At 42.3% G+C, this 27,025-nt stretch overlaps 2 protein-coding genes across 2 annotated transcripts in view; both read right to left on the bottom strand.

Annotated features, from left to right (window-relative positions):
- SDAD1 (SDA1 domain containing 1) overlaps nt 1-12,352 on the bottom strand; it is a 38,693-nt gene extending 26,341 nt beyond the window's left edge. The window contains exons 1-7 of the mRNA XM_058193463.1: nt 12,171-12,352; nt 11,800-11,904; nt 8,599-8,697; nt 7,006-7,116; nt 4,537-4,608; nt 4,255-4,355; nt 106-163 (exon numbers count right to left, since the gene is read on the bottom strand). Of these exons, the coding sequence (XP_058049446.1) occupies nt 106-163; nt 4,255-4,355; nt 4,537-4,608; nt 7,006-7,116; nt 8,599-8,697; nt 11,800-11,904; nt 12,171-12,260 (636 nt within the window). The 5' untranslated portion in view covers nt 12,261-12,352. The remainder of the gene's footprint in view (nt 1-105; nt 164-4,254; nt 4,356-4,536; nt 4,609-7,005; nt 7,117-8,598; nt 8,698-11,799; nt 11,905-12,170) is intronic.
- A 2,509-nt stretch (nt 12,353-14,861) lies between these two features.
- On the bottom strand, nt 14,862-25,200 carry CXCL9 (C-X-C motif chemokine ligand 9). The gene is made up of 4 exons (XM_058192979.1): nt 25,126-25,200; nt 22,766-22,892; nt 18,367-18,446; nt 14,862-16,743 (listed from the first exon to the last, which is right to left on the bottom strand). The coding sequence occupies exons 1-4, from the start codon at nt 25,184-25,186 to the stop codon at nt 16,682-16,684; spliced, it is 330 nt and encodes a 109-aa protein (XP_058048962.1). The 5' UTR covers nt 25,187-25,200; the 3' UTR covers nt 14,862-16,681.
- Between the last annotated feature and the right edge of the window lie 1,825 nt (nt 25,201-27,025).

Below are 27,025 nucleotides of genomic sequence, written 5' to 3'. Positions count from 1 at the left end.
ACAGTCAAACAAGTTTTTTTTCAGTGCAGTTGCAACTTTGAACGGTCACTAAATGAACTGGTGTAAGTCCGTTTACCTGCACTTGGACCAAAATGCTTATTTTACCTTGGTGACTTTGGAAAAACAAGCCAGCGTGATGACATTCACAGTTCTGGCATCATTCCTGTTTAAAAAAAAATAGAAAAAGGATAGTTTACAACAGAGACTGAGAAATTAAATACCGTGTTTCCCCGAAAATAAGACCCATTATTATTATTATTTACTTTATTCATTAAAAATGAAACTCGGTCAACTGAACATTCAAAAATACATCACAAATAGCATTGACTGGTGCTGATGGGTGATACGGTTTGCTGCCAGCGTCCTAGGTATCAATCAAGTAGCAGCTACTGCCTCTTCTTCTCCTTCTCCTCCTCCTCCTCCTCCTCCTTCTTCTTTGGTTGATATGGGTTGCTTCTTCTTCTTCTTCTTCTTTGGTTGATATGGGTTGCTGCCAGCGTCCTAGGTATCAATCAAGTAGCAGCTGCTTCTTCCTCCTCCTCCTCCTCTTCCTCTTCTTCTCCTCCTCATTATTATATTGTTATTATTGTTATTATTGTTATTATTTACTTTTTACTGACCTAAGATGGCGCCGACGAAGGCTGCCTCGGTGAAATGCTCTCTAATTGTCTCTTTATTTCTAATTGTTCTCTGTGACTCACTACGGATTTCCTACTCACGAGACCATCTGCTAAAAATTAAGGAACATTTCTTTAAGGAGCAGCTTTCTTTAATCTCACCCCCGCCTGTCTTTACAAACACGGAGGAGATTCTAACACAGGAGGAGGCAATTCCCACGGAGCCATGGATTACTAAAAAAACCAAACGGCGGAAACGAAGGAAACGAGGGAAGCGATCTGGGATCTTAATCAAGCTAAGAACTACTAAAACTCCTCTGCCTTCAATTTTCCTAACAAATATCGCTCACTTGCAAATAAGATGGATGAAATACTCCTCTTAAACAAATACTATTCTGATTTTCGCAATTCAGCAGTCCTATGCTTCTCTGAAACCTGGTTAAATGAATCAATTGAAAATAGCAGCCTGAACATTCCAGGATTTCAAATTGAACGATCAGACAGGATTCCAGAAACATCTGGTAAAAAGAAAGGAGGAGGCTTATGCCTATATATTAATTCAACCTGGTGTCAAGATTTTAACATAATTTACAAATTCTGTGACAACAATTTAGAGACTCTAATTATCAACTGCAAACCTTACTATTAGCCTCGTGAATTTTCCTCATTTCTTCTAATTGCTGTTTATGTCCCACCACAAGCCTGTGTAAACAAGGCATTACGAACTCTAGCTGACCAAATCATGGGCTGAAGCCAAATACCCTGATTCACTGGCCATTGTTTTGGGAGATCTAAACAAGGCAAACTTAAGGAAAGAACTACCAAAATACTTTCAGCATGTCAATTGTCCCACCAGAGGCAAGAATACTCTAGACCACTGCTACACAACACTAAAAGATGCCTATCGGTCTTTACCACGTGCAGCTGTAGGACACTCTGATCATTGCATGATTCACCTTGTACCTGCTTACAGGCAAAGACTTAAAGCCATAAAACCAATAATTAAATCAGTGAAAACCTGGACGGAGGAATCAGAATTAAAGCTACAGGCATGTTTTGACTGCACTGATTGGAATATTTTAAAGATACCTCTGCAGACCTGGATGAACTCACAGATACTGTAACATCATATGTCAGCTTCTGTGAAGACCTATGTGTACCTACAAGGAACTTGCGAATACACAGTAATAACAAACCTTGGTTTACACCTAAACTTAAGCAGCTACGACATTCCAAAGAGGAAGCCTACAGAAAAGGTGATAAAATGCTGTACAATCAGGCCAGAAATGCACTAACAAGGGAGATAAGAGCAGCAAAAAGATGCTACTCTGAAAAGCTAAAGAATCAATTTTCAGCAAATGAACCAGCAAACATGTGGAAAACTCTTAAAAATATCACCGGCTATGGCAAACCTCCTTCCCAGGCTGAAGGTAATCAACAACTGGCAGATGACCTGAATGAGTTTTACTGCAGGTTTGAAAGGAAACTACAGCCACCTATCTCCACAACCCCCATCTCAGACACACCAACAACAGCCAAGCCTCCTACAACTGACCCCATTTCATTGGGTTCACAACCCCTAGTGATCACAGAAAAGGAAGTGCAGGACCTATTTCACAGACAAAAGCCAGGAAAAGCTCCAGGCCCAGACAAGATAACTCCTTCTTGCTTAAAAGTCTGTGTTGACCAATTGGCCCCCATCTTCACCCATATTTTCAATAAATCACTAGAGATGTGCTATGTTCCTTCTTGCTTCAAACGCTCTACCATCATCCCAGTGCCGAAGAAGCCCACCATCAAGGAACTGAATGACTACAGACCAGTTGCTCTAACATCTGTAGTCATGAAAACCTTTGAAAGGCTAGTGCTTTCCCACCTGAAAACCATCACGGATCCGCTGTTAGACCCCTTGCAATTTGCATACCAACCAAATAGATCAACAGATGATGCTGTTAATATGGCTCTGCACTACATCCTACAACATCTTGAGTCTCCAAAGACCTATGCAAGGGTCCTTTTTGTAGACTTTAGTTCAGCATTCAATACCATCATTCCAGACATTCTCCTAACTAAGCTAAACCAGCTACAGGTACCGGAACAGACTTGTAAGTGGATCACAAGCTTCCTAACAAACAGGAAGCAGCAGGTGAAGCTAAGCAAGATCACATCAAATACCTGTACAATTAGCACAGGGCCCCCCCAAGGCTGTGTGCTCTCCCCACTTCTCTTCTCTCTGTATACCAATGACTGCATCTCCAATGATCCATCTGTTAAGCTACTGAAGTTCGCAGATGACACAACAGTGATTGGTCTCATTCGAGACAATGACGAATCCGCATATAGACGAGAGGTCGAACGACTAGCCTTGTGGTGCAACCAAAACAATCTGGAACTGAACACACTCAAAACCGTAGAAATGGTGGTAGACTTTAGGAAAAACCCTTCCATACTTCCACCTCTCACAATACTTGACAACACAGTATCAACAGTAGAAACCTTCAAATTTCTGGGTTCTATCATATCGCAAGATCTCAAATGGACAGCTAACATCAAAACATCATTAAAAAGGACAACAAAGAATGTTCTTTCTGCGCCAACTCAGTAAGCTCAAACTGCCCAAGGAGCTGCTGATCCAATTCTACAGAGGAATTATTGAGTCTGTCATTTGCACCTCTATAACTGTCTGGTTCGGTTCTGCAACCCAACAAGAAAAACACAGACTTCAGAGGATAATTAGAACTGCAGAAAAATAATTGCTACCAACTTGCCTTCCATTGAGGACCTGTATACTGCACGAATCAAGAAGAGGGCCGTGAAAATATTTGCAGATCCCTCGCATCCTGGACATAAACTGTTTCAACTCCTACCCTCAAAAGCGCTATAGAGCACTGCACACCAGAACAACTAGACACAAGAACAGTTTTTTCCCAAAGGCCATCACTCTGCTAAACAAATAATTCCATCAACACTGTCAGACTATTTACTGAATCTGCACTACTATTAATCGTTTCATAGTTCCCATCACCAATCTCTTTCCACTTATGACTGTATGACTATAACTTGTTGCTGGCAATCCTTATGATTTATATTGATATATTGATCATCAATTGTGTTGTAAATGTTGTACCTTGATGAACGTATCTTTTCTTTTATGTACACTGAGAGCATATGCACCAAGACAAATTCCTTGTGTGTCCAATCACACTTGGCCAATAAAATTCTATTCTATTCTATTCTATTTATTCATTAAACATGAAACTCAGTCAACTGAACATTCAAAAAGGCATCACAAATACCATTGACTGGTGCTGATGGTTGATACGGGTTATTGCCAGTGTCCTAGGTATCAACTAAGTATCTTCTTAAGATGTACGATGTTCTAAGAAGTGCAGTTTTTTGCCCCACCTTGTGCAACCAGGTACAACGGAGTCGGCGGGATGTTTACTAGGGCTTATTTTGGAGGGTAGAGCTTATATTCGGCGCATGTGTAAACAAATCCAAGCCAGGGCTTATTTTCAGGATAGGTCTTATTTTCGAGGAAACACAGTATATATGTGTTTTATTCTCTCTGATATTTCGCCATTGTTCCTGCCCGCTGTAGAGCCTAACTCTTGACTGTGCCTTCCTTGCAACCTACCAGATGTTCCTTCTGTAGAGCTCCACCATCACATCCAGTGAGATCTTGGCTGCAGTTGGGTTGCTGTCTTGCAGCATTGTGTACATGAAACTCTGAAGCATCTGCCAAAAAAAAAAAAAGAAGAAGAAGAAGAAGAAAAAAGGACATTACTTTTGAGCAGTGGTCTCCAACCTTAGCAACTTTAAGCCAGGAGGACTTCAACTCCCAGAATTCAACTCCCAGAAATTCTGGGAGATGGAGTCCTCCAAGTTTCTTGGAACTTTCCAACTTAAAAAAACTTACAGTGTTCATTTTGTTGTTCTTGTGTTTGGCGTTGACGTTCTTGATGTCGGTAACGATGTGGGTGTATAATGTCTGTCAAAAGGAGAAAACTTAAAATTTCAGTAGGGGATAAAGTGTCAATCTTTCTTTGGGAAAAAATGAACAGAAGCAGAAACAGAGATTCTACGAGGGACCAGTCTGAGATGGATAAGACTTGTTGTCACTTTTCTGGGTGTGCAGTGGCACACATGAAAATGAAACCCCGATCCAAAAGAATCACACCCATACGGTATGTATGTATGTTTATATACACATATGTTAATCAGTCTATTTTGAATACGTAGCGTAAAAAAGAGTCTTGAGAGTTAACAAGGTTGATATTATAAGGTACAAAGCTATTACAGATTCTAGCCTAATCTTGCATAAGAGAATGCAATGTACTTTATTTTTCAGAGTATAAAACGCATCTTTTTCCCCCCAAAAAAAGGGTGAAAATCTGGGTGCATCTTATATTCTGAATGTAGCCCTGCCCAGCTTCTCAAACGGAGGTTTCAGAGGCTGAAAAAAGCTGCAAAAAGAGCTTCAGAAAAAAAAGCCAAGACGGAGCTTCAGAGGCTTTTTTTGTGAAGCTGTTTTGGAGGCTTTCAGAGGCAGAAAAAAAAGCAAAAAAAGGCACAGAGCTCACAACCAAGGAACCTGTTGCTAAAATTCACCTCTGGGAACAGCTGATTGGGGGTATTCTGGGAGGCCGATTCACCTGCTAATCAGCTGTTTTCTCCAAAAACAAAGGTGCGTCTTATACTCCAAAAAAATACGGTAATAATAATTTAACAAGTACAGACGGAAAATATTTAACTATTTGTCGACCTGTAGAACAAGTGAGGGGGGGACCTATTAGATTTGTTTCAGATATATAGGTATCAACGTTCACCCAAGGTGGAATTGTAAGGTTTACTGTTAATTTTATATTTGTTAGGTACACTTTTTGCCTTTCTTCTTTCTTTTTTGCAGTTGTTTTCTTGTTTTTTTACTTTGCATTTTGTGTTTTATCTTCAGGGGAAAATACTTTTTTAAAAAAAATATACCGTATATACTCGAGTATAAGCCGAGTTTTTCAGCACGTTTTTTGTGCTGAAAAACGTCCCTTCGGCTTATACTCGAGTATATACGGCTTATACTCGAGGTTTTTTTTTTCTTCTTTTTTTCACATTATACCGGATGGCGCAAACTTGGCGGGCTTTTGCATTAGCGCGGGGAAGCCCTGCCGGTGCAGTGAGAGGGCGGGGCGGGGGAGCCGCCAGCCTTCTCGGCTGAGGGAGGGAGGGTTTCCCCGACCGGTAGCTGCCTCATTTCCCACCCTCGGCTTATACTCGAGTCCCCAGTTTACCCCAGTTTTTTGGGGTAAAATTGGGGACCTCGGCTTATACTCGGATCGGCTTATATTCGAGTATATACGGTATATGGAATTTTGCAGCACATGGTTAAGAGACCAAATGGAAGCATTTTTAAAAAAAATGTTATCCCGTATCCTGCTGACTTTTAGTTCTTCTTCTTCCGGCTGCTACTGCTTCTCATTCTAGGATGGATTATGCAATTCTGCATTATTCCCATCAACATGTTTCAGACACAAAAAGGCAAATGAGGTTACTGGATAATTTATAGTATTGAAATTAGATCGTTCATCAAGGAGCTGCTGATCCAATTCTACAGAGGAATTATTGAGTCTGTCATTTGCACCTCTATAACTGTCTGGTTCGGTTCTGCAACCCAACAAGAAAAACACAGACTTCAGAGGATAATTAGAACTGCAGAAAAAATAATTGCTACCAACTTGCCTTCCATTGAGGACCTGTATACTGCACGAATCAAGAAGAGGGCCGTGAAAATATTTGCAGATCCCTCGCATCCTGGACATAAACTGTTTCAACTCCTACCCTCAAAACGACGCTATAGAGCACTGCACACCAGAACAACTAGACACAAGAACAGTTTTTTCCCGAAGGCCATCACTCTGCTAAACAAATAATTCCCTCAACACTGTCAGACTATTTACTGAATCTGCACTACTATTAATCGTTTCATAGTTCCCATCACCAATCTCTTTCCACTTATGACTGTATGACTATAACTTGTTGCTGGCAATCCTTATGATTTATATTGATATATTGATCATCAATTGTGTTGTAAATGTTGTACCTTGATGAACGTATCTTTTCTTTTATGTACACTGAGAGCATATGCACCAAGACAAATTCCTTGTGTGTCCAATCACACTTGGCCAATAAAATTCTATTCTATTCTATTCTATTCTATTCTATTCTATTCTATTCTATTCTATTCTATTCTATTCTATTCTATTCTATTCTATTCTATTTTCTCAGTCTTTAAAGGAAATGCTAAATGTGTTGTAGCTTTTAGTTTTTTCTAAAATTAACATTTTAAAGTAAAATTGGCAAGGGTTTTTACTTTAAAGTCCGTTCGGCTACTCACTTTTCGTAAAAATTTATCATGGCAACGGAGGAGCTCAAAGAACAGTTCCAACAAGCTTGTGGGATTAATCAGGTTCTTGTTTCGCAGCAAGATCAGAGCTCTGCAAAACGTCTGCAAAAAGGAGAAAGGAATGACTACGAATGACAATAATGAAGTGTGAATCAACCAGATTGCAACACTAAAACTAAAACAACCCATCTATACTATTTTTTCATCTCAATTTTTTTTTCCAAAGTCACCTCCATGATTTCCTACAAGCTCTGTTAGAAGCTCCAGCAACCATGAAGCAGAAACTTGAGTTTTTCACAGCTCTTTTCCCCCTTCCCTTAACAACAAAACAGGATATAAATTTATCAGCATGGCAGCATGAGATCTAGCAGTCTATTATCCATTCCAAAACACTGGCTCCAATCTCTTAAAACAAGAAACTAAAGCAATGTTGGACAAAGTTGTCTTCCCTGCAGAGTCCTCTGCTCCCAATGATCAAGCACAGGGGTAGTGTTGTGACCCAGGTTCCTGGACCCGGACTCCTGGACTCGGATGATTCAGAAAGTGAGGGAGAAGACCTGGCCAGCCCTGCTTCTCTTGAGCCCTTTCCCTCCCTGGCACCCACTCAAAGGGAGGAGGAGGGGCTGGCAAAGCCTGATTCCCTGGAGCCTCCTTCTGATTTGGCAACGCCCCAAGAACAGTTTTGGAGTGATGCAAGATTACACAGACGTGACCGGCGTGCGCAGCAGCGGAAGAGTTGGGACAAAGCCAAGTCATAATTGTCATGCAGTGACATCTGCAGAGACTATGAATAGGAGGCGGGATTTCCTGGTTTTTTGTCTTGGACAAAGTAATGAATTTGCGCGGGCAATCTGTATCAATGGAGGGAAGAATATATTCGTGAGTAATTCTGGCCTTATCTGTAATTTCCTTGTTATCTCCAGAAACTTGGCAGGCCCGTGGGTAGACGTAGCCAGGACATTTATATATATGTAAATAAATCAGAAAAGGAGGCCTCTGACTGACTCTTTGCTGGGAGTATTGGGGGAAGGGAAACAGAACAGGTAGTCAACCTTTTTATACCTACCGCCCACTTTTGTATCTCTGTTAGTAGTAAAATTTTCTAACCACCCACTGGTTCCACAGTAATGCGCTGTGTATCGTTGTCTGCGCATGCCTCTCGCGCATCGTGGATTGGGTTTGGAGGGGGGCACCGGCTACCAGCTCTGCTTGTCTGTTACAACTGGGTGGTGTGGGGGGAGATGCGCAAGCTATTCTGGGACGAGGCTCTTTTGTTTGCGGTCGCATTATAGCACCATTTAGTTTCGCTTACGTAACGTGAACTAAACTTATGTGCGGGCGATACAAATAGTATATTTTCAGCAATTTAAATTGTCATGGGGAATTTTATGAAAACCTAATGAAAATGTTTTTAAATAATGCTATGAAAATTTTTTAAAAAGTCAATTAAATTAAAAAAAGGAAAGTGCTTCAGTATCGGACAAAACCCCTACCGCCCACCATGAAAGATGGAACGCCCACTAGTGGGCGGTAGGGACCAGGTTGACTACCACTGATCAAACATCTGGAACTGCAGATGCTTACCATCCGAAGATCTGGATCCAAGACTGTGTGACAATAGGACAACAACTCCTTCAACTGTTGCGGAAAGTCTTCTAGATATTTAGGGTAGCAATGGGCAACCTGTTTCAAAAACAAAAGAAATCTAAATAAAACAATTTCCCACCTCAATCAAAAGTTTTGTTTATACTTAAAATAACATTAAGGGGGTGTATCTGGAGGGTGCGGTGGCCTAGAGGTAGAGCTCTCGCCTCACAATCAGGAGGCTGCGAGTTCGATCCTAGGCAGAGTCGGCTTATTTCTCTCTCTGGGCACACTGAGAATGTACCTGCTGAACAAAACTCTGCATTGGCGACAGGAAGGGTATCCAGCCAGTAAAACACTCTGCTATTTCTATTCAGTTGCCCAGACTCCACCCCGCCAAGGGATTATGGGGTCGTTAAAAGATGATGATGATGAAGAAGGAGGTGTATCTGGTGCCTAAAGTAAATTTTCTAATGAATCTTTACGACAACCTCAGTCTCAATAGGTGTCAGAACACAGGTGTCAACCCTCTCAAGTAAACCAGACAGAAAATAACTAGAGAAGCTTAAATGTACTCTACTGCAAGGCTACATTAACAAAATCTTGCAAATAAAAACTTCCTGTTGCTGCCACTGTTTGGTCAACTAGGGCAGGTCCTTCCTAAGTTTCTTCCCCTGGCTGCTAAGCCACTGGGGAACTCCTGCATCTCGTCTGATCATTCCCCCAAAACAGCATCTCTTTCCTTCGTCCAGTCATCCACACATTCAATTCCAACAGGTGATTCCCCCTCACCCTCAACCCAAAATTATCTAAATTCCTGTAAGATTTTGACATTCTTATATGAACTCTCAGCTCTGAGGTCTTTGGAAGCTTGGAAGATTTGGGGATCTCATGACTTTCCACCTTAGAAAATGGGGGGGACGGGACACTGCTGATTCCTGCCCCAAAGGGAAATGCCTCTTAATAGCTTAACCCAGGGGTTGGCAACCTGCGGCTCTGGAGCTGCATGTGGCTCTTTTATCCCTCTGCTGCGGCTCCCTGTTGCCGATCGGCTCCACAATTGATAGGGCTTTCGGTTAGGACAGGTAGAGGAAAAAGGACGCTGCCCAAGGAGGAGACTCTATGGTGGGGGAAACCAGACTTCCAGTTGGCAGAGGAAAAAAGGATACCATGCTAGGAGACTCTATGGTGGAGGAATCAGACTTCCGGTCGGTTCCAAAATTGAACGGGGGGGCTTCCGGTTAGGACCGTTGAGGCTCTTGAGTGTTTAAGGTTGCCGACCCCTGGCTTAACCTCACATTCTCATGTCCCACAGATAATATTCAGTCCAAAATGCCTTAATCTGGCATTCCCTGGAAATATTGGATGTCAGTTTCACCACGGTTGCACTACCAAAATGGAGATTTTCCGCTAAAGAGGGTTTCTATCAATTTTTGTTGTTGTTAGTTGCGAAGTTGTGTCCGACCCATCGCGACCCCATGGACAACGTTCCTCCAGGCCTTCCTGTCCTCTACCATCCTCTGGAGTCCATTTAAACCAGGGGTGTCCAAACTTGGTCTCTTTAAGACTTGTGGACTTCAATTCCCAGAGTTCCTCAGCCAGCTGGCTGAGGAACTCTGGGAATTGAAGTCCACAAGTCTTAAAGAGACCAAGTTTGGACACCCCTGATTTAAACTCATGCCGACTGCTTCAGTGATTCCATCCAGCCACCTCGTTCTCTGTCGTCCCCTTCTTCTTTTGCCCTCAATTGTTCCCAGCATTGGGCTCTTTTCCAGTGAGTCCTTCTTTCTCATTAAGTGGCCAAAGTATTTCAGTTTCATCTTCAGGTTCTGGCCTTCTAAAGAGCAGTCAGGGTTGATCTCCTCTAGGACTGACCGGTTTGATAGCCTTGCAGTCCAAGGGACTCGCAGGAGTCTTCTCCAGCACAAGAGTTCAAAGGCCTCCATTCTTTGGCGCTCAGCCTTTCTTATGGTCCAACCTTCACAGCCATACATTGCAACTGGGAAAACCATAGCCTTGACTATACGCACTTTTGTTGGCAGGGTAATGACTCTGCATTTTAGTATGCTGTCTAGATTTGCCATAGCTTTCCTCCCCAAGAGCAACCGTCTTTTAATTTCTTGGCTGCAGTCCCCATCTGCGGTGATCTTGGAGCCCAGGAAAATAAAATCTGTCACTACCTCCATTTCTTCACCATCTATCTGCCAGGAATTGAGAGGGCCGAATGCCATGATTTTAATTTTCTTAATGTTGAATTTTAAGCCAACTTTTGCACTCTCTTCCTTCACCCGCATCAAGAGTCTTTGCTGAGGACTCTGGGAGTTGAAGTCCACAAGTCTTAAAGGGACCAAGGTTGGGGATCCCTGGTCTAGTGCATACACTGCCTTTTTTTCCCACTACAGTATCCTTGCAACTCAAGGATAGTGAGAATGTTCTATGAAAATATTGTTCAAGTCTCCGTCAAAATGGTGATTCAAGCAGAAGAAACTACTAAATCAGTTTTAGCTCCATCTATTAGAATTGTCAGAAGTGATTATTCTCATTTACATTTAGAACCTTTCATTAGAATTATTGGAAGGAAAAAGCCTTAGCATTTTCATTCTCTTAATATATTTTTTTTCCAGTGAGGGAGGTTTAATCTAATTCCAGAGGTCTCCAAATTTGGCAACTTTAAGACTTGTGAATATTATTAGAACAGCCAGGATTGTGGTTGCCAAAAAACTGGAAAAATGCGAAATTACCTTTGCAAGATGAAATAATTAGGAAGATGATGCAATGCGCAGAGATGAGTAAATTGACTTTTGAAATTAGAGATCAAGAAGATAAGCAATATTATAAAATATGGGATTTATTCTATAGTTAGCTAGATGGGAAAATATGTTAGAAAAATAAAGATATATTTATGAAAGACATGTTCATCTTGAGATTGAACAGGAAGATATGTAAACACTCCTTCAGCGTATTGAAATTGTTTGATGTGGATGTTTTGTTTTCCTTTTTGTTAAAAATAAAATTTCTTTAAAAAAAAAAAAGACTTGTGGGTTTCCACTCCCAGAATTCCCCAGCATAGCTAGCTGGGGAATTCTGGGAGTTGAAGTCCACAAATCTTAAAAGTTGTCAAGTTTGATGTCATTCAAGCAAAATTCTCTTTTTCTTTCTCTCATACACACACACACACACACAAAACGCCACGCATTTTACCTGGGCCAAGAACATTACCAATTCACCCAGTTCTTTATTGGGCTTTGCTGGCTGAAGTTTGAATATTTCCACATTGGACTTATAATGGCGAAACTGTTGAAGGAACTAGAAGAAATTCCAAAGGGAGGGAAAAATAAAAATACTTCCATTAGTAGTTCATTGCTAAATATCCATAACCAAATTGAGCTGGGAATGAGGATTGAGGATTTGTGAGTGTCAGCGGCAACGCTACCCCCCCCCTCCACAGAAATAATGAAATGGTAGAGCTGGAAGGGACCTTAAGAGGTCTTTTAGTCCAACCCCCTCGAACCGAAACATCATGCAGGACCCCTTTTTTCAGGCTGTTTCCCTCCCCCGCCACAATTCCTCACCTCCTCGGTGTAAGACGGCGGGTCCCGCTTGATCAAGTTCTGCAGCTGCGGCAGGTTGAAGGGCAGCTTGTTGTTATGGCGAGCGGCCATGACGACGGACGGGGCAGCTTCTTCCGGACCGGCAACGTGGGATCTTCACTGGGCGGCGCCATGTTAAGTCACGGGGCTACGGTAGCCGCGAAGGGTCGTTTTGTCCATAAATGCGAGAGCGCCTCAGAACGCAGTACTGTAGCAAAAACAGCGGAGGTGCCTTTTGCCTTGCTTCGGTTGCAGCTTCCGGGATTTCCCAGCCGGCGCACAGAACTCTGGGAGCTGGAGTTCCAGCTTATCTAGCTCAGGGGTCTCCAACCTTGGCAACTTTAAGACTTGTGGACTTCAACTCCCAGAATTCTTTGCTGGCTGAGGAACTCTGGGAGTTGAAGTCCACAAGTCTTAAAGTTGCCTAGGTTGGAGACCCCTGAGCTAGCTGGCTTTTAAATCAGAGCAGCGTTTCTCCACACTCAGCAATTAAGGAGCCCTAATTAACCCTCATATTATGTTCATACAATACACTGGTTGGGGAATTCTGGGAGTTGAAGTCCCCAAATCTTAAAGTTGCCAAATTTGGAAACCCCTGATAAAAGATATGGTGCCAAAATGGGTGGTTGTAGAGAATCTCCATCGGTGTGTTAGAATATTTATTTATTTATTTATTTATTTTGTCACAAAATCATACAAAAAGATTATATAGTATAAACATATATATGAGTAAATGTTAGGAGGTATAAGCATGTATATATAGAATAGAATAGAATAGAATAGAATAGAATAGAATTTTATTGGCCAAGTGTGATTGGACACACAAGGAATTTGTCTTGGTGCATATGCTCTCAGTGTACATAAAAGAAAAGATACGTTCATCAAGGTACAACATTTACAACACAATTGATGATATATAGGAAGAAGAAAAGAAAACAATAGGACAGGAACGGTAGGCACATTTGTGCGCTTATGCACGCCCCTTATGGTCCTCTTAGGAATGGGGTGAGGTCAATAGTAGAAAGTTTTTGGTTAAAACTTTTAGGGTTATGGGAAGAGACCACAGAGTCAGGTAAAGTATTCCAAGCACTGATGATTCTGTTACAGAAGTCATATTTTCTGCAATCTAGATTAAAGCGGCTGACATTAAGTTTAAATCTATTGGTTGCCCTTGTATTATTGCTATTAAAGCTGAAGTAGTCTTTGACAGGAAGGACATTACAATAGATGATTCTGTGAGTTAAGCTTAGGTCATGTCGAAGGCGACGGAGTTCCAAGTGTTCTAAGCCTAGGATTTCAAGTCTGGTGGGATAAGGTATTTTGTTGTTTTTATAAAAAAATATTTTTTATGATATGGTATTAGGATATTGCCTTTGAGCGTTTGCACTTTTATTAAGGCTCAGAGACCATGTCTCCCTTTGTTGACTTTAAAGAGTAGTTGGGTGCCTTGCGCTTCCTTGTTCACAGCACTTGAAAGTAATTTATCCACGGAAGTGAGATAAGGTGACTATCCCAAGGATTCTCCCTAATTATTCTTATAGAACATGGAATCATAGGGCTGGAAGAGACCTCAGAGGTCTTCTAGTCCAACCCCCTCCTCAAGGCAGAAGATCTTATAACATCCCAGTCAGATTTTTTGATTTTTACAATTCAGCAGTCCTGTGCTTCTCTGAAACCTGGTTAAATGAATCAATTGAAGACAACAGTCACCTTAAGAATAAGACTCTTCTCTGTGACAGCCCCTTCAAGTACCAGAAGAATGCTATCATGCCCCCCCATAGATTGTATGCTCAAATACAATATTCTAATATCATTTGCACTTTTATTAAGGCTTAGGAACCATGTCTCCCTTTGTTTATTTTAAGATTAGTTGGCTGTTTTACATTTTATTGTTCACGCAACTTGATTCTTCCACCCATTACCTCTTGTCCTGGCCTTCAGCGCTTTGGAGAATAAATCAGTCCCTTATTTTCTATGACAGCCCCTCAGGTTCTGGATACGCCAGACATATCCAGCTCCCTCAACCAGTCATTGCTCAGAAAACTCAAATACCACTGCAAAGAAGGAATGATTACATGGAATGATGTGAAGAGGGAGATGAGTACCTGGAGAAGGAGAAGTATTCTATAGGAGGAACTGATTGTAATGTATATAAATGGTGTTGGTTGTGTGTTTGCCGCTGGCGCTGCCCTGTAACTGCTAGCTGTCATCGCTTTTTGGTCAAGAATCAAGAGCTTAATCCATGCATCTGCCTGTTTTCTGGAACTCGGCTTGGAAACGAGTTTGGTGCTGGTAAGAAGCCTGTTATTAGAACTCAGCAGCCTGCAATTACTGCAGGTTCAAGCCCGGCCCAAGGTTGACTCAGCCTTCCATCCTTTATAAGGTAGGTAAAATGAGGACCCAGATTGTTGGGGGGGCAATAAGTTGACTTTGTAAATATACAAATAGAATGAGACTATTGCCTTATACACTGTAAGCCGCCCTGAGTCTTCGGAGAAGGGCGGGATATAAATGTAAATTAAAAAAAAAAAAATTCCGACAATGAATATTGCTGTTGGAGCTTTGACTTCCAGAGTCAGTTTGGAAAAGCAAATCTTCTCCATGCTTTTGTAAAAGGGAAACCAAAACATTTGCTTTTAATAGTTGAAGAATACCATAAAAGAAGTGTGTTTTGTCATCTTTTATTGAATAATTTATAGTTTCTTAGGTAAAAAGTTATTTCCTCTACACTTAATTTACATTATTTTCTTTAAAACATTAATAGACATATGTTTACAAGGCATCCTGCTATTAATTTCATTTTTCCTGAGTAGACATAACAAGTTACATTTTCAAGTATAGCTGTAAGCAATATCTGTAACAGTTCAAGAACTGATCAAATGTGTATTACATCATCTCCAATATAAATGTACCGGTTTCATACATTTGAAAATACATTTAACAGAAGCAAATCTTTAGAACTGACATATGAGAAAATAGCTTTGCCTGTTGCTACATAAAATGGAAATGAGGACTGAATTTTTCTACAGATTTCTTGGAGCGACAAGACTCATTTTAAATCCCCACACAATGTGGGATGAATAATATAAATTATATTGTTAACTTCAGCAGATGGAAAGAGTTAGATATGTAGGTGCCTATCTAAAGTCTTAAGAATATATCGTAGTGGATTCCTTGCACATTTTTATATTTTATATATTTTAAAGCAGTTCGACAAGACCGAGGAACTGTATTCAATAAAGCTATATTCTCCGAGCTTAGTTTTCCGTTTGCAGATATTTAATTACTTGCTGAATCATATCTGCAATGCTACCAGCTGGGATTTTTTCCATTGTAAAATATATTAATATCTGTTACATGTCATCACATGTACTATTTACATTACATATCATCGGTGAGCTACCCTGTTCGATGGAGTTTTTGCCTGCAGGACTGGCCTGTTGTCAGGATTGATTATTGAGGAAGAAAGAGGAATGATACTGTGATCTCATTCAGCTTAATCTTTGGTTATTTCTGTGGTAAATTAAATTCATTTGTGCAACTCCTGCACGCTGCAGATGTGACTCCGGGTGTCTTACCATACATTCAAAACAATAACACAATGTCAATGAAACATAAAGAACCAATAAGGGATGCTGACATAATAAACCAACGATTATCAGCAGGCCAACAACAATGCTTAAGTCACAAACAAAATCCCATGCTGTGGAACTCATCCAGGTCTTCAGGCTTTGTAGAGGACTAGCAGGGTCCATGCCAATGTTCACATTAGAAAATGGCTCATTGCAATTTGTAGCCATGAACATTTGCAATTGTAAATGTGGAAAAGCTGACTTGGAGTACTTCTGCAGCCCAACAGTGCAACTCTGGGGCTATATCTTTCTTCTATCTTCAAAGTGTAGGTTCAAAAATCCTTGGTTACCTAAGATTAATTGCATGGCTTTTTGGAACCCACCAATAATGATGAAAGGTTTTGGGGATAATTAGTTTGATTGCTGTGGCCACCTTCGATTGCACTACCTCTCAGACAAAACCTGGAGCCTACATATTTTGTTTGATTCTGCTGTTAGGCTAACAATTGGCTTGGTTCACTAATCACGAATGATGGCTTAAATACATGATGGAGTGGGATCATGCTACGTATACATTTGATAAATAAAAAACACATACTTAGCCCAGATCAAACTAGCTGCTTGGTGTGGTATGCAAGCCAAACCTTTAGGACTCTTCCAAACAGACTGACTTCAAATACTTGTTTAACCATCATTTGGTTCATTCAACACAGTTTGGCTATATTTAAACAGCTACGCCATCATGCTAACAAAGTCCAGCAAATTGTATGATGCCTTAGCTTGTATATTATCTACAAAAATATATGGCTTTACAAGCCCGCAGACTTCTACCGACTTTCATCCTCTTTGGTTGAGGCAATTTTGTTCCTGCGGCGTGGATGAGACATCCAATGGAGACCATCAGCCCTTGCGTGGATGAAATTACTGGTGTCTTATTTGTCTTCTGCTTCTGTCTTCCGCTTTTTGATTCTTCAAAGCTAGGTCTGGTTTAAACAAAATGGAAGAGGTGAAAACAGCTTTCCTGGAAGGACCATTAATTTCAGCCAAATTACAGGTGCTGCAGAAACATCTTCCTAGCCAATTCTAGCCAAACCGAAATAGCTTTTGTGTTTAGCCTTTAGGGGTGCTCATCTCCATTTCAAAGCCGAAGAGCCAGCACTGTCCGAAGACGTCTCCGTGGTCATATGGCCGGCATGACTCAACGCCAAAGACGCATAGAACACTGTTCCCTTCCCACCAAAGGTGGTCCCTATTTTTCTACTTGCATTTTTTACGTGCTTTCGAACTGCTAGGTTGACAGAAGCTGGGACAAGTAACGGGAGCTCGCCCCATTACATGGCAGCACTAGGGATTCAAACCATTGAACTGTCGACCTTTCAAGCTCAGCATCTTAGCCACTGAGCCACTACGTCCCTTTAAACACTGCTTAAGGACGGATAAATTGTCTTTTGAAGACTCCCTAAGTTGAGTTTGGCGAGCCCAATATGGACACCAGCTCTTCCAAAAAGAGATCTTTCCCACCCCTAGTTGGAAAAAAGATGTTGCTATCCAATAACTTCTCTTATTTCTGATAGAAAACCTAACCTGAGATTTAATGCAAGGCAAGTGTTTTGCCTAATCTACTCCATACAGGATAACATGGGATAATTCTGCTACCTGCTATGGGTTCCTTTTAGGAGTGTAATTCCGAACTCGCAGCAGGCAGAATAGTTAGAGAAAGAAACAAAAAGAAGATATATTCAAAAAAACAGTTAATAGTTTAGATTGGGGCATCCAACCTTAGCAACCTTAAGACTTCTGAGTGTTGAAGTCCACAAGTTTCAAAATTGACAAGGTTGGATGCACCTGATTTAGATTCAGTATCTCCAATAGCAGCTAGGTATCATGGGAGTTGTAGTCTAACAGATGAGGATGCCAAGATGAGATAAGCTGTGTTATATTAAATAGGTGGTTTCATACAACATGCTCAGCCAGGTCTGTCAAGAAGCATAATAGTTGCCTTTTGCAAAACCTGCTAGGCTCAGCTAGGTTTAAAATTGGGTAGGTTAATGCAAGGTGTTAATTGGGGTGTATTGAATTGTGGAAACTCAGAAAAAAATTAAGTTCGTAACTACTTTAAATGGTATTAGGTAAGTCTTGCTGCTCACCTTATTACAACCAGAGAGTGATATAAAAGTATAAAAGATAAGTTTGAATGTAAAATATAAAAAATAGCTGAAGCAACTTCCATTTTGCTATACTTCATCTTAGCCAAAACACCAAGAAGGTATTGTGAATTTTATGAGTCTTCAGAAGGAAGTTATCTGGCTATTTTAAAATCTAACCAGGAAGAAAATACTTTTTTATAAATATGTATAAAATTTACCTGCAGATGAAAATCCTAAGATTATAGTGGCAACAGCCAAATTTTTAACTATGGCTATGAAGACCAAGCTGTTAGTAATCAATCCATGAGCTGGAGTTTCAAGTCTATTCTGTTATATTTATTAAATGTTTTGCTTCTTAAGTGCTTTACTTGCTAAACTGTTTCAACCGTGCCGAGTTTAGATGATGTTTGTAACCTGTTTTTGGTCCTTTCAACTGTAACTAAAATTGATTGAACTTACAGTTTTTGTACGTCGTCTGCACTTTTTGTGAAGTTGGGTCTAGGCACAGCTGCATTCCTAAGGGCTTCTTCAGTGTCACCCTTGAAAAGATGGAAACAAGGAACAAAACTCTGTATTTATTATTACACTTACAGGTGGTTAACAACTAGCAACCCTTCATTTAGTGACGTTCAAAGTTACAACCAGTCCTCCCTCTTGTGTCCATCACAGCATCCCAACAATTACATGATCAAAATCTGACTGCTTGGCAACCAGCGTTTATATATGATGGTTGCATCATTTCCCATTGCATACGAGGGCCATTTGTAACCTTCCCAGCTGACTTCCCACTTACCCCCAAATCAATGGGAAAAGCCAGATTAGCTTAATAAATGTCTGGTAAGCGCAGCAGCAATGGCAAAAAAAAGAATTGTAAAATCAGGTGCAATTCACTAAGCCAACTTGCTAAGCCACAGGAATTCTGCTCTCTATTTATTTAAGAAGATTCATATGGCCACCAGAGGTGGTATTCAGGTGGTTCAGACCGGTTCGGGCAAACCGGTAGTGCCACCCGCCCGGATGGAATGCCATCCTATTTAGTCACGTTTTTGAAGCCGGGCGCATGCACAGAAGGCACCCACGAGAGCAAAGCGCATGCGCAGAAGGCTGGACCCATGTGCGGAAGACGCGTGCATACGACGAACCGGTGGCAACAATTTGTGAAACCCACCCCTGATGGCGATCCAATTCACTCTTAGTGCCTCTGGGCAGTTTACAAGGATAAAATCTCAAAAGTAAAACAATTTGTTGTTGTTTTCACCATTTACTCGTGCCTGACTCTTGGAGAGTTTGTAAGCAAGTGCTCTCCATGCTACCCTATCCGACACAGCTTCTTTCAGTTGTTGGATGTTCATCTTTGTATCAGATTTGATATTATCAAGCCAGTGTGTTCTTTGCTTGCTCCTTTTTCCTGTTCCACCAACCATTTCTAGGATCACTGACTTCCTCAATGAATTTATTTATTTTATTTATTAAATTTTTATATTTATTAAATTTTTATACCGCCCTTCTCCCAAAGGACTCAGGGCGGTGTACAGCCAGAATAAAAACAAAAATATATACAATTTAAAACAACATTTAAAAAGAGCAAATTTTAAAGGCTGATTATTAAAATTTAAGTTAAAAAATTAAAAATATTAAAAAAACCCAATTAAAATACATCACTAATTATGCCAGTCCCGCTTTAATGAATAAATATGTTTTGAGCTCACGACGGAAGGTCCGAAGATCAGGCACTTGACGCAGGCCGGGGGGAAGTTCGTTCCAGAGCGTCACTGCCCCCACAGAGAAGGCCCTACTCCTGGGGGCCGCCAGCCGACACTGTTTGGCGGGCGGCACCCTGAGGGGACCCTCTCTGTCTTGCGTCTGGTCGATGGGAGGCAAAGGGTAACAGCAGGCGGTCTCGTAAGTACCGGGTCCTAAGCCATGGGCGCTTTAAAGATAGTTACCAAAATCTTGAAGCGCACCCGAAAGACCACAGGAAGCCAGTGCAAGCTACGGAGCAGCGATGTCACGTGGGAGCCATGAGCGGCTCCCGTTACTACTCGCGCAGCCGCATTCTGGACTAACTGCAGCCTCCGGGTGCACCTCAAGGGCAGCCCCATGTAGAGAGCATTGCAATAATCCAGCCTAGACGTAACCAGAGCATGCATTTACGTGCGTGACCTGGCCACACACAATACAAAAAGGCAAGACAAGAGAATATTTGCAGCTCAGGCTTGAAATGAGGGGTCCTTGGTGCTTTCTGAGCTTGGTTGTTTTCTTGCAGACTTTTCATGACCCTACTAGGTAACCTCATCAGTCCTAGTCGAGTGAAACGTGTGGAAGAAGGCAACCAAGCTCAGAGAGCATCAAGGACCATAATAAACAACCCCATTTGCCTACAACAATCAATAAAACTACTTGATAAAACGACCATATCATTCTGGGTCCCCAGGCCCATTAGCAGAACCAAGTCTTCAGGATCTTGAGAAAGAGTGTTAAAGTGGGGGCCAATCCTGTTTCTGCAGGGATGTTTTTTCCACAGAGAAGGAACACAACTGTGGTCATAAGTTGAGGATTACTTATATATTTAAGAAGATTCATATGGCCACCAGAGGTGGTATTCAGGTGGTTCAGACCGGTTCGGGCAAACCGGTAGTGCCACCCGCCCGGATGGAATGCCATCCTATTTAGTCACGTTTTTGAGGCCGGGCGCATGCACAGAAGGCACCCACGAGAGCAAAGCGCATGCGCAGAAGGCTGGACCCATGTGCGGAAGACGCGTGTATACGACGAACCGGTGGCAACAATTTGTGAAACCCACCCCTGATGGCGATCCAATTCACTCTTAGTGCCTCTGGGCAGTTTACAAGGATAAAATCTCAAAAGTAAAACAATTTGTTGTTGTTTTCACCATTTACTCGTGCCTGACTCTTGGAGAGTTTGTAAGCAAGTGCTCTCCATGCTACCCTATCCGACACAGCTTCTTTCAGTTGTTGGATGTTCACCTTTGTATCAGATTTGATATTATCAAGCCAGTGTGTTCTTTGCTTGCTCCTTCTTCCTGTTCCACCAACCATTTCTAGGACCACTGACTTCCTCAATGAATTTATTTATTTTATTTATTAAATTTTTATATTTATTAAATTTTTATACCGCCCTTCTCCCAAAGGACTCAGGGCGGTGGACAGCCAGAATAAAAACAAAAATATATACAATTTAAAACAACATTTAAAAAGAGCAAATTTTAAAGGGTGATAAGTAAAATTTAAGTTAAAAAATTAAAAATATTAAAAAAACCCAATTAAAATACATCACTAATTATGCCAGTCCCGCTTTAATGAATAAATATGTTTTGAGCTCACGACGGAAGGTCCGAAGATCAGGCACTTGACGCGGGCCGGGGAAGTTCGTTCAGGCGTCACTGCCCCCACAGAGAAGGCCCTACTCCTGGGGCCGCCAGCCGACACTGTTTGGCGGACGGCACCCTGAGGAGACCCTCTCTGTCTTGCGTCTGGTCGATGGGAGGCAAAGGGTAACAGCAGGCGGTCTCGTAAGTACCCGGGTCCTAAGCCATGGAGCGCTTTAAAGATAGTTACCAAAATCTTGAAGCGCACCCGAAAGACCACAGGAAGCCAGTGCAAGCTACGGAGCAGCGATGTCACGTGGGAGCCATGAGCGGCTCCCGTTACTACTCGCGCAGCCGCATTCTGGACTAACTGCAGCCTCTGGGTGCACCTCAAGGGCAGCCCCATGTAGAGAGCATTGCAATAATCCAGCCTAGACGTAACCAGAGCATGCATTTACGTGCATGACCTGGCCACACACAATACAAAAAGGCAAGACAAGAGAATAGTTGCAGCTCAGGCTTGAAATGAGGGGTCCTTGGTGCTTTCTGAGCTTGGTTGTTTTCTTGCAGACTTTTCATGACCCTACTAGGTAACCTCATCAGTCCTAGTCTAGTGAAACGTGTGGAAGAAGGCAACCAAGCTCAGAGAGCATCAAGGACCATAATAAACAACCCCATTTGCCTACAACAATCAATAAAACTACTTGATAAAACAACCATATCATTCTGGGTCCCCAGGCCCATTAGCAGAACCAAGTCTTCAGGATCTTGAGAAAGAGTGTTAAAGTGGGGGCCAATCCTGTTTCTGCAGGGATGTTTTTTCCACAGAGAAGGAACACAACTGTGGTCATAAGTTGAGGATTACTTATATATTCCCATCCCAAACATTGTCGTGCATTCTCTGAGGCACACATTAAGGCAGTGGGTTCTCAACCTTTATAGTGCTGCGACCCCTTTAATACAATTCCCCACGATGTGGCGACCCCAACCATAAAATTATTATTTTTTTAGGCAGTGATCTCAGTGCGCCTCAGCAGCCGCAGAAGGGGGGAAAAAGCGGCAAACTGTTTTTTTGAATTTATCGTGCCTGAAGCCGTATTGGCTAGCGATCTGAACTGCTTGCGATTGCCTTGAGGACGGAGGCATTAAAGCGGAGATGCCTCCCCTATTAAGTTTATGGCGCCTGAAGCCAGATTAGGCTAGCGATTGGGAGTGATTGCAGCTGGCTTGAGAGGGAGACGTCAGAGCAAAGATTTCTCTCTTTTTTAATTCATCGCGCCTGAAGCCGAATTCGCGATTCTTCGACTCGCAAGTATACTTCCCATATTTCCGATGGTCTTAGGCGACCCCTGGCAAATCGTCATTCGACCCCCAACGGGATCACGACCCGCAGGTTGAGAACCGCTGCATTAAGGGATAAAGGCTCCACCTTCTGTCTACGGCAGGAATATTCTTAAATCAGAATTTTGTGGGTGGGGGGGTTTCCTTTCCTCCCTCCTCGCTTCGCTCTGGAGAAGATTTGGTACTTACACATATTCGAGTTTGTCGCAGGAAGAGCTGACGGTGAAGACTTCAAAGTTGGTCATGAATCTCACCGGTATACTTCTGGCAGACATGCGTTTACACTTACAATTATTCTTCCGATCAGTCACCATGCCTAGATACCGGGCAAAATAAGCAAGAGAATGGTGATTGCAAATCCCGGCGGACATTTTGAAACACATCAGTTTAGAATAGAATAGAATAACAGACTTAGAAGGGACCTTGGAGGTCTTCTAGTCCAACCCCCTACTTAGGCAGGGAAACCCTACACCACTTTCACTATCTACAGATAGTCCTCGACCAGAATTGAGCCCCAAATTTATGTGACGAAGCATCAGACATTAGTTAAGCGAGGTTTTGCCCCATTTTACGACCTTCCTCGCCACCATTAAGTCAAGTCACCGCCCTTGTTCAATTAGTAATACAGACGTGAGATGAATCTGGCTCTTCCCATGGGCTTTGCTCGTTACGAGATTGCAAAAGGGGATGATATAATTCGGGGTTGCGAATAATCCGTTACCAGGCATCAGAATGGAGAGGCGCCTTTTTAATAGCCAGCTGTGGGACTGTGTGGAGAAGAAGCAGCCAGCCATGGATTGAAAAACGGCGCAAATGCTTTTTCACAGTTGCAAAATGGCCACAAAACTTAAAAATTGCCCTGAAAAACTCATTTAACAATAACAACAACAGAGTTGGCAGGGACCTTGGAGGCCTTCTAGTCCAACCCCCTGCCCAGGCAGGAAACCCTACACCATCTCAGTCAGATGGTTATCCAACATTTTCTTAAAAATTTCCAGTGTTGGAGCATTCACAACTTCTGCAGGCAAGTCGTTCCACTTATTAATTATTCTCATTGTCAGGAAATTTCTCCTTAGTTCTAAGTTGCTTCTCTCCTTGATTAGTTTCCATCCATTGCTTCTTGTTCTACCCTCAGGTGCTTTGGAGAACAGCCCGACTCCCTCTTCTTTGTGGCAGCCCCTGAGATATTGGAAGACTGCTATCATGTCTCCCCTAGTCCTTCTTTTTATTAAACTAGACATACCCAGTTCCTGCAACTGTTTTTCATATGTTCTAGCCTCCAGTCCCCTAATCATCTTTGTTGCTCTTCTCTGCACTCTTTCTAGAGTCTCAGCATCTTTTTTACATCGCAGCGACCAAAACTGAATGCAATTTTCCAAGTGTGGCCTTACCAAGGCATTATAAAGTGGCACTAACACTTCACGTGATCTTGATTCTATCCCTCTGTTTATGCAGCCCAGAACTGTGTTGGCTTTTTTAGCAGCTGCTGCACACGGCTGGCTCATATGTAAATGGTTGTCCACTAGGACTCCAAGATCCCGCTCACAGGTACTATTACTATTTGTTGTTTTCCTGTTGCAAGACTAAAAAAATAACATATTTTTAAGATGTCACGTAACCTAGTGGCTTGCTGTTTCCTTAGACCTGGTATGCGCTAGACTTTATCAACACTAACAGTGAACATTTGTATTCTAAATGTGCTTTGAGCTTTAACAAAATAATTTAACTGACCAGTATTTCTCAACCTTGGTGACTTTAAGATAACCAAGGGCTGCATAAACAGAGGGATAGAATCAAGACCACGAGAAATGTTAATAACACTTTATAATGCCTTGGTAAGGCCACACTTGGAAAATTGCATTCAGTTTTGGTCGCCACGATGTAAAAAAGATGTGGAGACTCTAGAAAGAGTGCAGAGAAGAGCAACAAAGATGATTAAGGGACTGGAGGCTAAAACATATGAAGAACAGTTGCAGGAACTGGGTATGTCTAGTTTAATGAAAAGAAGGACTGGGGAGACATGTTAGCAGTGTTCCAATATCTCAGGGGCTGCCACAAAGAAGAGGGAGTCAAACTATTCTCCAAAGCACCTGAGGGTAGAACAAGAAGCAATGGGTGGAAACTAATCAAGGAGAGAAGCAACTTAGAACTAAGGAGAAATTTCCTGACAATGAGAACAATTAATCAGTGGAACAACTTGCCTGCAGAAGTTGTGAATGCTCCAACACTGGAAATTTTTAAGAAAATGTTGGATAACTAATTTTCCGAAATGGTGTAGGGTTTCCTGCCTGGGCAGGGGGGTTGGACTAGAAGGCCTCCAAGGTCCCTTCCAACTCTGTTATTATTGTTATAAAATGAGTGGACTTCAACTCCCAGCAAAGCTGGCTGGGGGACTCTGGGAGTTGAAGTTCACCCATCTTAAAGTCACCAAGGTTGAGAAACACTGCAATAGACACTATAAATGAATGCAAATTAATTTCCAGAAATTAATCAATTCACATTCTAAGATAAACAAGCTCAGTCCCCCAAATGCTCTCATTCTTTCTTACCTTCTATTCCCAGTGCCAGCAGGAGGAGCAAAGCAAGAGAAATAGCACCGACTTTCTTCATGGTGATGAGAGTTCTTGAGGATTCATTCTCTCTAGCAGAAAATGCTGTGATTTATAGGCAGGGAATTCTTCCCCTCCTGAGAGTTGATTGGTCCTTTTAATTCCTTAAGGGAAAGTCCCACCCGGCTGCAAATACCAGGAAAAAGTTCCTGTTTTAGGAAATGGACAGATTTCACTTTCAGTTCTGTTTAGAATCTCGACACAAGCTGTAAGCTTTGTCTTTGCTGACATCTACAAGCCTTGAATTATTTTATTTATTTATTTATTTTGTCACAACAGAATATATAAGTATAAGCATGAAATAACTATATAATATATAAGCATATATACGATTATAAGTATGGAATAACTATATCAATTGGATATAATGAAAGGAAACAATAGGACAGGAACGGTAGGCACGTTTGTGCTCTTATGCACGCCCCTTAAATTAAATTAAATTAAATTAAATTAAATTAAATTAAATTAAAATGCCCTTGGCTTATAACCATTCATTCAGTGACTGAGCGAAGTTACAACTGAAAAAAGCGACGGAGGACCGTTTTTCACACTTAACGACCGTTTTAGCATCTCCGCACGGTGTGATCACAATTGAGAGACTTGGCAACTGATTCATATTTATGACGGTTGTCTATGGCAGGGGTCTCCAACCTTGGCAACTTTAAGCCTGGTGGACTTCAACTCCCAGAATTCCCCAGCCAGCAAAGCTGGCTGGGGAATTCTGGGAGTTGAAGTCCGCCAGGCTTAAAGTTGCCAAGGTTGGAGACCCCTGGTCTATGGAGATTCTCAGTCAATTCAGCTCATGGTGGTCCCAAAGTTCCTTTTTTTTTGAAGCAACGTTGTAATTCCGTAACATTCAAAATACAGTCATTGGAAGGTCAGCTGCTTACCTTCCAAGGCAGCTCCGGTCAGTAGAACAATGGAGGCGCGGAAATCATCTGAGCCAGAAAGAAGGGAATATAGGACAGGAATGGGCAGGTGGGTGGGGCCTGCTGATGGTCGGAACTACCGGTTCGCTAGTACCAGAGGTGGGATTCAGCCGATTTGGACCAGTTCGGGCGAACTGGTTGTTATGATTTTGCGCAGTTCGGAGAACCGGTAAAATCAACCACCGGCTGGATCCACCCACCCCGCCCTGCCCTATATATTATCTTTCCTTCACCACAGCTAATCTCCGTGCCTCGCCTCCATGCCTCGTCCGCTCTGCTCACCAAAGGTAAGCATGCTGCACGCTTGCCTTTCGCCTCAGGTCAGAGCCCAGGGACATGCCATTCCCTGGCTCTGGCCTTGCTCCGGAGCCTCCACCCACTCGCCGCCTGCCTCGGCTGGGTCGGGGAAAGCGCATGGCGGAAGCCATGCATGTGTGGAAGCCGTGCGCATGGCCAAGCCCGCACAGACACATTTTTGGCAGACTGGTTGTTAAATGGGTTGAATCCCACCGTTGGCTAGAACCGGTCCAAACCGGCAGCAGTCCACCATTAAAGAAAAGAGAAATTCTAAGTGATGATCACTGAATTAGGTCAAGGCTAGCAAATTTGGAGCAGCAAATTGGAGCCCCTCCTCCTCCTCCTCCTCCTCCTCCTCCTCCTCCTCCTCCTCCTCCTCCTCCTCCTCCTCTTCAGAGTTGGAAGAACACTGGAAGTCTTTTAGCTCTGCTCAGGCAGGACACCCTACACCAATGATGGCTAACCTTTTCCGGAACGAGTGCCCAAAGCGCACGGGTGAACCCCCCGAATGCAATGCGTGCGCGGCCCCGCGCATGCGTCCCTCCCATCGTGCATCTGCGCCCCTGCCCCCGTGCGCACCTCCTGCAAGCACCCGGTTGCCCGCACATGTGTGG

Source organism: Ahaetulla prasina, chromosome 8 (assembly GCF_028640845.1).
Source record: "Ahaetulla prasina isolate Xishuangbanna chromosome 8, ASM2864084v1, whole genome shotgun sequence".
In the NCBI taxonomy this organism is placed as follows: domain Eukaryota; kingdom Metazoa; phylum Chordata; class Lepidosauria; order Squamata; family Colubridae; genus Ahaetulla; species Ahaetulla prasina.
This window is presented reverse-complemented; position numbering and strand designations above follow the sequence as displayed.